This window comes from Nicotiana tomentosiformis, chromosome 10 (genome assembly GCF_000390325.3).
Source record: "Nicotiana tomentosiformis chromosome 10, ASM39032v3, whole genome shotgun sequence".
NCBI classification, from domain to species: Eukaryota; Viridiplantae; Streptophyta; class Magnoliopsida; order Solanales; family Solanaceae; genus Nicotiana; species Nicotiana tomentosiformis.
This window is the reverse complement of record NC_090821.1, coordinates 64,716,225-64,728,997: the sequence shown is the minus strand read 5'-3', so window position 1 is coordinate 64,728,997 and position 12,773 is coordinate 64,716,225. Positions and strand designations below refer to the sequence as shown.

General features: G+C 42.2%; 1 protein-coding gene across 1 annotated transcript; it reads right to left on the bottom strand.

Annotated features, from left to right (window-relative positions):
- Nucleotides 1–11,711: 11,711 nt before the first annotated feature.
- On the bottom strand, nucleotides 11,712–12,443 carry LOC138900302 (uncharacterized). Its single transcript, XM_070187026.1, has one exon. It carries the CDS (start codon nucleotides 12,441–12,443, stop codon nucleotides 11,712–11,714), a length of 732 nt encoding a protein of 243 aa, XP_070043127.1.
- Nucleotides 12,444–12,773: the final 330 nt, after the last annotated feature.

Genomic DNA, 12,773 nt, shown 5'->3' with positions numbered 1-12,773 from the left:
TGTTTGGTTGGCTTAAATGTTTTGGAAAACATTTTCCATGAGAAATCTCATTTAAGCTTTACATTATCTTTTTTTATATTACTCCTTCTTAGGAGCTCCCTACTTTTGCTCCCCTGATAACTTGAATCCGTAATTTTAAGACTGGAGGTAAAAGATGCATGATGCTTACCACTTGAGCAATCTTTTCTTATTAAGACTTTACATTTTGATATAGAGCACTTGATAAAATTTAGTATGGAATAACAATTAGGGTTCATATAACATAAAGATGGAGGGAGTTGAATTTGTAACATATAGGGTGTGTTTGGTACGAACGAAAATATTTTTCATGAAAAATATTTTCCTAAAAAATATTTTCTTGGGAAATGAGTGATTTTGTCACTTATTTTCTTTTGTTTGTTTGGTGAGTAAAAAATATTTTTCGAAAAATAGTTTCTAGTGTTTGGTTAGAGAGTATAAAATATTTTTAGAAAAATAATTTTTATGCTACCCTCCTCAATCCACCTTCCCTAAAATCTATATGTTTCTGTACTCCCCCCCCCCCCCCACTCCCCCCCTCTCGACTCCATTTTCTTCAATAATTTAATTATTCTTTTCAAAATTCACACAAATCCAAAGGAACTAATGTGCTTCTTTACTTTTTTCACACAAGAACAATGTTGAAATTTGAGCTCGATAATTAAAAAGAAAATACTTTATTTTGTTGAAAAACATATCCTTTGTACAACATGAAAAGAAATTACTCATTTTGTTGAATGAAAGAAAATACCTTTTTACACCATATAAAGAAAATACTCAATTTGTTGAAATGTAAGAAAATACTTTTTTCCAATGAAAGGTTCTTTCCAAGACCTGTCACACCTCTCCTAACTATTGCCTATTTATTCTGGAATAATCTTTTTAGGAGGGATAATTTTACATATTTCTGTCAAATCTTTCTATTATTAAGTACGACAGACCTTACCTTGTGGAGGTAGAGAGTCTATTTTTGATAAGCCCTCAGCTAAAGAAAAGCAATTCAAAGCAAGTTTAAAAAAGAAAGCAGTAGTGAAAAAGCCATGTTGAGAATAATAAAGATAAGAATAGTAACAACAACAAAATAACAAAGCAAAAAGATAATTGAAGCAAAGAAAATAACAAGTAGTAATAGAAATTGAGGGATATTATTATGATGATGTGGAAAATAAGGAACATATTCAGTATCCAAAATGAAGAGGGTGAATTTAAACGTAGTAAAGGCATCACTAAATTAAGCAAAATCATTCAGATAACCCGAGGTCTCAAGTTCGAGCATATGGAACGAAAAACTTCGGAAATAGCATGGGATAGCCAATTTTTGGACTGGTAATTAAAAAATAGCCAGCGTTTGCAAAGTCATTAAAAAATAGCCGCTATTTTACTACAACACGAAAAGTTCCAGCATAATATACTGGAGATTGGTGCACCTGTGTATGAACTTCTAGCATGTTATGTTAGAACTCCAACACACAGAAAATTCCAACATAATATACTAGAGATTGGAGCATCTGTGTATGAACTTCCAGCATATTATGCTGGACCAATATATTATGTTGGAACTCCAGTATATTATTCTAGAATTTCAGTATATTATGCTGGAACTCCAGTATATTATGCTGGAATATTTTTCCGATTTTGAACAGTATTTTCTTTCTGATTTATCTTTACATAAAATGTGGCTAAATTTTGATTACTTTTTAAACTGTGACTATTTTTCAATTACTACTTGTAAATCTGGCTATTTTTGAATTTCATCCAAAACTTCTTGGTAGAGAACATTTTTTCTCATAGCATGCCTATCTAGCGTGAATTTAGATTAATATCGGGCCAACGAGCTTAGGATACCAAAAGGATACAAAAATCGAATATTCTTCAATTAGTCACTCATTCATTTCAAATTCGAAAAATGGTCAGAAATACCCTTGAACTTTTAAATATTATTTATTCATACCCTCCGTTATACTTTTAGGTCAATTATGCCACTACCGTTACATTATGGGTCAGATTTGCCCCTAATTTAAATGGCCATCCACGTGGCAACCTCTAAACGAATTAACCCATCTCCAATTTTAATTTAACCCAATTTAGTTAAACCCACCCAGATCCGACCCGTTTCCTTCATCAACCCGCCTCAAAATATTTTACCCAAATATCTCTCTGTCACCCGCCACAAGGTAGCGGTGCTGGCGGCGCCGCAGGAAGAAATGAATGAGGTACGACTGGATCGACAATGCCGGAGATGGATCAGGTTGGGAGGTTTTATTATTTGAATCCGCCGACTGTTGTTGCGAATTAATAACAGGGGGATTTTTCGGTAAAGGACTGAGCCGCCATTGATTGATGTAGAAAATGAGTAGTTCAAAATTGTGGGTTTTGAGAGTACTGAGCCCTAGAGTTACTTCCTAGAAGAAAATTATTTATTTTACGATGACGTCATCGCCGGTGGATGCTGCTTCCATCTTCGCCGTATTTTCAGACGAATTTATTAACAAATATATAACATATTTGTTTACCCTCAAAATCAGTTAACAATTAAATTTTTAAGTAGTTTTAAGGATACATGGACTAACTTGATACAAAATAATAAATTAGATCGCAATTAAAATAAATAATGACAAAGTAAATGCAAATCACATGAATTGAATAGTATTAGCCTTGGAAGGTTAGCCATCCTCAAGCCAGGTATGCTTTGATCGGTGTTAGAATATAGAAGAACAAGAGCTTAAAGAGAAATAATAACAATGTATTGCTTTGGGATGCATGTTATAATGTCTTGAATGAATTATCAGACCCCCTTTATATAGTAGAGAAGTCCTACTTTAGGTATAATTCTATTAAAGGTAAAAAAATTCCTTGGTTAGCTGATTGTCGATTCCTAACTGATACGCGCTGAGATTCCCGCCGTAATACCTGACCGGTCACGGATATTTCGGCCTTCTATTGGTTATGCTAACAATATTTCTTCGAGCTCGATCAGGGATAAGGTCGACTCCTGTATTACGGACTCAATATTCTCGTAGACAAGCATTCTGACCCTGGGTTCTAGCTCGGTGAGACTCGGGGTCGATCTTCAATCTTTGGTTGTCATGTTTTGAGCCTAACTTGCCATGTCGTAGGCGAGCTCGATTCCGACCGTATACAGATAGTCCCCTCATTTTTTGAAGAGTAGACGACGAGAAACAACATGACCTTTCGATTCTTTCTTCGATACCACATGACAGAAACAACAAAACAGTCGAAACGTCTCGTTAGTCAAGTCTTAATGGCATTAAATGTTTGTCAGTTTCTAGTTGGCCACTCCTGGATGAGAACCGTCATTGAAAAACTATAAATAACCCCTCATTTGCTCTTTCAAACTTTACATTCAAAGCTTCTGCCCTCGTACCTTAGCAATCTCAATATTTTCAGGCCCTTATATTTGAGGTCTTTTTATAAGAACTTCTGTTCCGTCTTCATCCCAAACCATTAAGTGTACTCTTTAAACTTCATTTTTTTCCTTATTTCCACTCCTAAAAAAAAGGCAAAAACTTCCAAAATCGTTCCCTAAAAAGAAACTCCTTCTACCTCGCGGCCGGCCACCGAAGAGACCACTTCATGCACTGCCGTCGAGGAACCAACATCGGAACCTCCTCTAAAAATGTTCATCCTGGGGGATGCCCGGTCAATACTGATTTTAAAGTCGAAAAGGCCTCCTCCGTACCAGGCCGGTGTGAGGAGGTATCGAGGTACATCTGCTCGATCACACAGGATATTCTTTCCGATGTCAAGATGGATTGTAACTGGGTTGACAAACATGTGGTTGTTCCCGAACCTGACGAAGCCATCACCACCCACATCGACAGATTTTTAAGTGTTTACACTTATCCCTTCACGTTAGGCCCCTTGGACCCAGTTATTGTCAACTTTGGCAAAAGATACGAGGTAACCCTCGGTCAAATTCACCCTTCTTTTTAGAGGATCGTAATCCTCCTCCGTTTCTTTGTAAGCAAGAATGAAGGGTGCCCTTTCACGATCGACCATCTTATGCATTTATATAGTCCCCGACTCTACCGGGGAGGGGGGGGGGTGATCAAGCTCGCCCTTCGAGCTAGTAAATCCGCGTTCTTGAGTATCGATGAAGATAGGGATTGAGGTTGGCTAGGCCGTTTTGTTCGAGTGAGGACCTCGAACTTGATCCCGACCGAGCACATGTCGTTCCCTAAGAAGTGGAACATGAAAGGTAAGTATATAATTTTTCTTCCAAGATTTTATTTATCGTCCTTTTCCTTCCTTTTTATCAGTATTCTATGATGGTACAACTATTGCTCGAATCCCGAATACAGTTCCTCGAATCAAGGAATGGGTCAAGGGAATCGTATCACAAAGGCCTTATTTCGAGCGCTCGTGGCGCGAGATTTCAAAAGGCCTATGGGAGGCCCATTCGCACGGTGAGATCTCTTTCATGAGTAATATTTGGTTTCCCTTTTGCATGATTAATTCCTTACTTGTTTTATTTCTTTTTGCTGGTTTACCTAAGGATGTCCAAATGAGGACCCCATCCAGTAGTGACAATTTTACCATCGAGTCCCCTACTCCGAAACAAGGTGAAGAGAAAAAGAGAAAAAGGACTCCGAGTTCTCCGAGCGCGGAGAAAAAGAAACTAAGGAGAAGGCTGATCCGCAAGCCAAAAGAATCCTCCAGCTCCCAAATACTTGATTCAGAATCCCTCTAACGACTCAGGGACGAGTGGGGAGGGGAGGGAGAGGGGGAACGTGGGGGTGGGGGTGGGGGGAGTGGGGGAGGAGGAGAGGGTGGGGACGATAAAGGCCAATCCCTCCCAAACTCAAGAGGTCGATGCATCAGTGAGGTTTGATAACCCTCAAGACGCCAGCCCTGCTTCACCCGGTGTCATCGATATAACGGGATCACCTTCGTTCACAGATTCAATATTTGGTGAAGCTTAAGTAGCGAAAGAGCGTTCAAATGAGGGGGTCCAAGGAGCGAACGATCCCCTCCAATTTCTTTTCGATGGCGTGGACTCTATTGCCATGGAGGAAGTCACCAGATTAGGTGGTTTAGAAGTACCAATAAGAAGTTCGCCCTCGAGGACAAGTGGGTCTAACTCGAGCCTGAGATTGGTCAACCGATTCTTTAACCCGAGTGACGATCCCCGTCGGAAGTGATTGATCATGATCTCTATTCTGGAGGATGCCTGGGCCCTTTCCACACCTGTTGGGGTAGCTAGTTACCTCCAGTGCCTGGTGACTGAAGAGGACCGGGCAAAGATGAACGAGGTGGAATCTCCATGCTTGTTAAACGAAGCACATCAGACATTGAATCGGGTAAGGTGTTACCAAACCTTTTCGTTTTCTAACTTTGGTTACTTAATAATCTTAATATTTTTCCTTATATTCGCAGGCCTCAGTGATTCACCACGAGACATTCCTCCGATATCAAGAAGAGATGAGTCTCCTCGACGCCGAAGCCAAAGAGCTTATTGAGAAGGTAGACATGTACAATCTTCTCAGTGAGCAACGCGAGGGGGAGGTTAAGAGCCTCCGAGCAGAGCTGGAGGTGGCTTGAAAGGAGCATGCTGACTTGGTCGAGCATGTAAAAATATTTATGGTTAGTGATGAAGAGCTAGGCTCGGTGACTAACGGTCGGAATACGCAGGTCCAACAAAAGATCGATCAACTACGGGCTGAGATGGATGCTATCAAGGCTGAGACCGATGAATGGAGGGGTAGGATAGATCGTCTGGGCTTGGAAAAAGAGGTTTCTCGGGCGCAACTGACTTCGGTTGAGATCCAGCTTCAGGAAATAAAGGAAAAGGCTGAGGTGCAGGCCAAAAAGATTGAAGAGATCCAGTCTCGGCTAAGTTTGGCTGCCTCTGATCAAAATATTATGGCCAAGAAATTTGAAACGGCCAAGTCAGCGGCCACGATTGTTAAAGCCGACGCCAACGAGATGGTGGCCCAATATAAGGCCGATGCCGATGCTGCCCAAGACCGCTTGAAAGACATTGTTGAATACAAGAAGCGGCAGTCACGAAGAGAGGCCCTTGAAGAGGTTCATATTCGGGGTTTTGATCTATCGGCCGAGATCAAAATCGCTAAGAAATTGGTTTACCCCGATGAAGAAGAAGAAGAAGAAGACTCTGAGGGTTCCGATGGATCCGGGGGTGGAGAAGACTAGGCTATTTAGATGCCATTGTAAAAAAAAATTGCTTTTTTGTTTTTCCGTACTTGTGTACTTTTGTATTTTTTGTTAAGTCCATTTGGCCTTTGTAAAGACTGTATATAATATACAAGGCTTGTTTTTCCCTTCGATAGTTTTTACGAATCATGTTTTCCTTTGCTATATTCTTTATGTTTGCAAAGATCGAGATGCCTTAACATAAAATAGTTAGGTCATGTTCGGAGGTTCGAACATGCCTTGCTTTCTACATTATTTTGTTTAAGGCATCGTGGGGATTCGGTATGACCAGAAACTTTTCCCCCAAAGTACTTATGATTTTTTAATTTATAGTTTGCCGAAGGTAGCCTTTAGAACTGGTTATGAAATTTTGAAGGCCTTGTTTTTTGTTAAGGGTCTCGGATGTCTCCGAGCCATTTTAATATGGTCGTAGCATTTAGTTTGGGTGTTTCCCAGTGGGCTTGTTATCCAAAGTTATCCGTCTTTCCTAAGATAACAGTCCCCGACTGGGGATGACCATAGTCTCTAAGGTTCGGGCGCTGCCTAATAGGTCTCGTGCCCCCGGGCTTCGATAGCCCGAGCTGTCCGAGTTTGTTTTTGGATGGCATCCCTCGATTGGGAGTGATTGTTTGAACCCGAAAAAAGACGGCCCATAAGAGGAAAAGAAAAAGATAAATTCTTAAGGGACAAGACATTTATCCGCAAGGTAGAAACTTCTTTTTATTCTTGTGCATAATAGTTATACATGTGTACAAACTTTGTACCAGGGATCGAGTAGTCTATGCGGGCACGATTAATTTGACTATTTGGACCTTACAGTAAATCATATCGACTGAGCCGAGACCATTCAATCATAAAGTTTCCTTCCTTGCTAAAGTTGTTATCTGAGGGTGATGCCCCCCAGCGTTCAGGGTCGAGCGTAGAGATGCCTCGAATACTGCTGTCATGATCTTCGATATCGGTTCGTAACCATCCCTCAATTATATGTTAGCACGATTTACTGTAGCTTCATTAAAAACCTTACCGGAAAACCCATTTGGTACAAAAACTGGTTCAAGGGGAAAATAATGCAGTGCGTGTTTTCAGGCCTAAAGATTGTATCATTCTTTGATGACTGCCCACAAGTGTTAGTTCATAATGTAAATAAATAAAAGGAAATGAATGGGGTCGTACCTTAACAATAGTATTGCTTCAAGTGAGTTATGTTCCAGTGTTCGGTAGTTGCTCACCGTTCATTGTTCCTAGCTTATACGATCCTCTACCGGTGATCTCGATAATTTGATAAGGTCCTTCCCACTTCCGCCCCAGCTTTCCTTCATTTGGGTTTTTGGTATTTAGAGTGACTTTCCTTAACACTAAGTCCCCGATATTAAAGTGTCGATGGTTGGCCCTTCGATTGTAATATCTCTCAATCTGCTGTTTTTGGGCGGCCAACCGGATAAGGGTTGCTTCGCGCCTTTCATCTAATAGATCTAGGCTCTTGTTCATAGCCTCGTCGTTAGATTCCTTGATTGCATATCGGAACCTGAGACTTGGTTCTCCGACTTCAACTGGTATTAGAGTTTGGGCGCCGTAAACCGGTGAGAATGGGCTGGCCTCGGTACTGGACTTCGAGGTCGTACAGTATGCCCATAAGATTTCGGGCAGGATTTTCTTCCCTTTTCCTTTTGCGTCGGTCAACCTCTTCTTATGGTTTTGGAGTATGGTTTTATTGGTTGATTCTGCTTGTCCGTTCTTACTAGGGTGATAGGGTGTTGATAGGATCCTTTTGATCTTATGATCTTCTAGAAACTTGCTAACTTTGCTGCCGATGAATTATTTCCTGTTGCTGCACACGATCTCGGCCGACATTCCGAACCGGCATATGATATGGTCCTAAATGATATCGATGACTTCCTTCCCCTGATATTTTCCTATGCCTGGGCTTCCGCATACTTAGAAAATAATAAGTCATAAACAATATAAATTGAGCCTTACCGGGTGCCCACGAAAGGGGGCCGACGATATCCATTCCCCACTTCATGAACGACCATGGTGACAAAACTGAATGCAGCAGCTCCCCGGACTGATGAATCATCGGAGCGTGTCTTTGACATTCATCATATTTTTGTACGAACTCCTTCACGTCCTTTTCCATATCGATCCAGTAGTAGCCAGCTCTGATTACTTTTCGAACCAATGATTCGATGCCTAAATGATTTCCACAGGTGCCTTCGTGAATTTTCCTTAAAACGTACTCGGTATCCCCTGGTCCTAGACATATTACGAGTGGGCCATAGAATGTTCTTCTGAACAGGGTTTCATCTTCGGACATGCTTAACCGGGCTGCCTTTGTACTTAGGGCCATCGATTCTTTTGTATCCGAGGGTAGTTTTCCGGTTTGCAGATATTCTATATATTTATTTCTCGAGTCCTAAGTTAGGCTCGTTGAGTTAATCTCGGTATGGCTTTCTTCCACTACCTATCTCATAAGTTGTACGACTGCCCCCGAGTTGAACTCATCGTCCTCGACCGATGACCCTAAGTTAGCAAGGGCATCAGCCTTACTATTTTTATCCCGAGGTACCTGTTGTAAAGTCCATTCTTTGAACCGATGTAATGCTACCTGCAACTTATCCAGGTACCATTGCATTCGTTCTTCTCTGACCTCGAACTTCCCATTAACTTGGTTTACCACAAGGAGGGAGTCGCACTTGGCTTTGATCATCTCTGCCCCCAAGCTTTTGGCTAATTCGAGTCCTGCAATCATGGCCTCATATTCGGCCTCGTTGTTAGTCAATTTCACAGTCCTAACAGATTGTCTAACTACATTGCCTGTCAGTGGCTTCAATATAATGCCAAATCCGAACCCTTTTGCATTTGAGGTGCCGTCCGTAAAGAGGGTCCAGATCCCCAGGAGGTTCTTGAGTTGATTAATAACTCTCTTTCGACCTCGGGTATTAGGGCCAGCGTAAAGTCGACCACAAAATCTACCAAAATTTGGGATTTAATGGCGGTCCGGGGTCGATATTCAATATCGTACCAACTGATTTCCACAACCCATTTGGCCAACCGGTGTAAGAGCTCAGGCTTATGTATGACATTCCTCAATGGGTAGGTAGTCATGACACATATGGTGTGACATTGGAAGTATGGTTTTAGCTTTCTAGAGGCGCTTAGCAAAGCAAACGCCAGGTTTTCTAGGTGAGGGTACCTAGTTTCGGCCTTACCTAGGGTCCTACTAACATAGTAAATTGGAAATTGCGTACCTTGCTCTTTCCAGACCAGGACTACACTTACTGATATTTTCGATACTGCCAAGTACAAGTATAGTTGTTCACCTGTCTTCGACGTGTGAAGTAGCGGTGGGCTCGATAGATACCGCTTGAGTTCCTCCAAGGCCTGTTGACACTCCGGGGTCCATGGGAAGCTATTCTTCTTCTTCAATAGTATGAAGAATTGATAACTTTTGTCGGAGGACCTCGAGATGAATCGCCCCAAGGTGGCTATGCGCCCGGTTAATCTTTGAACGACCTTCACGCTGTCCACAACCATGATATCTTCGATGACTTTGATCTTATCAGGGTTGATATCGATTCCCCGATTGGATACCATGAATCCGAGGAATTTACCTGACCCAACTCCAAACACACATTTCTCCGGGTTCAACTTCATATTGTATTTCTTCAATAAGCTAAAGGTTTCCTGCAAATGTTTTTAATGGTCCCCTCCTCGCAAGGACTTAATCAACATATCATCAATGTAAACCTCTATTGATTTTCCTATTTGTTCTTCGAATATCCGGTTTACTAGTCGTTGTTAGGTGGAACCAGCATTTTTTAACCCATATGGCATCACGTTATTGCAGTATGTTCCGTATTTAGTGATGAAGGAGGTTTTTTCCTGATCACCCGGGTTCATCCGTATTTGGTTATACCCGAAGTAGGCATCGAGAAAACTGAGGATCTCGTGGCATGCCAGGTGTCGATCATTCGATCGATATTGAGAAAGGGGAAGGAGTCCTTGGGACATGCCTTATTCAAATCCTTATAGTCTACACACATTCTTAATTGGTTCCCTTTTTTAGGGACTACCACTACATTTGCTAACCAATCCGGGTATTTAACCTCCCTAATGGACCCTATTTTAAGGAGTTTAGATACCTCATCCTTGATGAAAGTATGTTTGATCTCGAGCTGGGGTCTCCTCTTCTGCTTGACCGGATGGAACCTCGAGTCCAGGCTCAGCTTGTGAGTGGTTATCTCCAGTGTGATCCCTGTCATATCAAGGTGGGACCAAGCAAAACAATCTTTATTAGATATAATAAATTGAATGAGTTTTTGCTTGAGCTCGGGGCTTAACCCCATGCCCAGGTGTACCTTTTGATCGGATAAGTGTTCACTCAATACGACTTGTTCCAGTTCTTTGACCGTTGATTTTGTAGCGTCGGAATCATCGGGGGCTGTGAAAGATCTGGGGACCCCGTAATCATCGTCCTCGTCTACTCCTCGTTCCTCTGATTTTGTCGATTCCGGTATTAGTGATTGCTATTTGGCCCCGTCTTTGACCATCTGGTTCGGATACTCAGATGTTGAGATTGTGGATATTGGGATCACTTCATCGCCCGCAAATATTTCCTTGGCGGCCGGTTGTTCCCCATAAACTATTTTAACTCCGCTGGGTATTGGGAATTTTAGCACCTAGTGCTGCGTTGAGAGTACTGCTCTCATGTTATGTATTAATGGCCTCCTGAACAAAGCGTTGTACCTCATGTCTCCTTCGATCACATAAAACTTAGCTTCCTGGATGGTCTCGATGTTATCTCACCCTTAGTGGTTTCCCATGCCATGTTGAATCCGTTTAGAACTCGGACTGCGGGCACGATTTGATATTTTAGTCCGAGCTACTCCACGACCCTCGATAGGATGATGTTGGCTGAGCTACCTGGATCGATTAACACACGCTTAACTCGAGTTTTATTTACGAGTACAGATATTACCAGTGCATCGTTGTGGGGTTGCACGATCCCTTCCGCATCCTCGTCGTTGAAAGATAAGGTTCTTTCTGGTACGTAGTCTCGAGTTCATTTTTCCCTCGTGATGGACACTTTGGTGCGCTTCAACATCGGCCCCTGAGGGATATCGACTCCATCGATGATCATGTTAATGACGTGTTTAGGTTCTTCTTGTTCGGTCTATTTGATAGCATCCCTATTCCTGAAATGATTCTTGGCTCGATCGCTCAGGAATTCTCGAAGATGCCTGTTATTGAATATTCAGGCTACTTCCTCTCTTAACTGTCGGCAATCCTTCGTTCTGTGGCCGTTGAGTGCCGTGCTGTTTACACATCTGGTTAGGATACCTTTGGGTTGGATCAGATTCTAGAGGTCCAGGCCATTTGGTATCTTTGATGCGTCCAATAGTTGATACAATGCCGGTAGCATCGACGTTAAAGTTGTATTCTGATAACCTCGGTGCTTCTTTAGGCCCGATGGGCCTATCGAAGCTGTTTTTGCTCATGAGTCCCCAGTTGCTCTGACCTCAGTCATTTCTCCTTTCATTTATCACAGAGTTCTGCCCGGACCCGCTATTTTTTTGGTCTTCATTATACGGCTGATACCGATCCCTATTTAGTCTCAGTTCATGATCGATATCTCTCTTGACTCTGTCGATGGTTCTGACGGGATATATGGACTCGGAAGGGGCCCCAAGTTGATCATCTTCGACCCTGATTTTCGATTGATATCGGTTATGTACATCAACCCAAGTGACGGATAGATATTCCACCAAGTTCTGTTTCAACTGTTGTGAAGCCAATGAGATCCAAACATTGAGTCCTTGGGTGAAGGCCTGAACGGCCCAATCATCAAGGATCGGTGGCAGATCCATCCGTTCTATTTGAAACTGGGACACTAACTCTCCGAGCATCTCGTTATCCTTCTGTTTTACTTTGAAAAGGTCCGACTTCATGGTCTCGACCTTGATGGTCCCAACATGTGCTATCATAAAAGAATCTGCAAGCATAGCAAATGAGTCGATGGAATTAGGAGGTAAGTTGTGATACCATATCATAGCTCCCTTTGATAGTGTCTCCCCGAACTTATTCAACAGGACAGACTCGATCTCATCATCCTCCAAGTCGTTCCCTTTGATGGCATATGTGTAAGAGGTGACGTGCTCATTTGTGTTGGTTGTTCTGTTATACTTAGAAATCTCGGGCATGCAGATTTTCTTGGGGATTGGCTTTAGAGTCGCACTCGGAGGAAAAGGCATTTGCACGAACTTCTTGGAATCCAGGCCTTTCAATATCGGCGATGCTCCTGGGATTTGGTCTACCCTGGAATTGTAGGTTTTCACCTTTTTGTCATTAGCTTTGATTTTCTTCTCCCCTGATTTTACTCGTTTTGTCAGTTCCTCGAGCATCTTTATGATCTCGGAGTTAGTCACCGATTCGTTTTCATTTGACCTCTCTGTGACCGGTTCATCCCTGCGGATGATTTACCGGGGTGGATCGAGATAGACTCTACTCAGTGTGCGGCTTTGGTTCTGTAACTAAGCTATCATCGCTTGTTGAGCCTGCAACATTTTGAAGATCGTCCTTAA

Excerpts from the sequence above, each read along its gene's own strand:
- LOC138900302 (XM_070187026.1), bottom strand. The coding sequence starts at position 12,443 with ATGCCTTTTCCTCCGAGTGCGACTCTAAAGCCAATCCCCAAGAAAATC.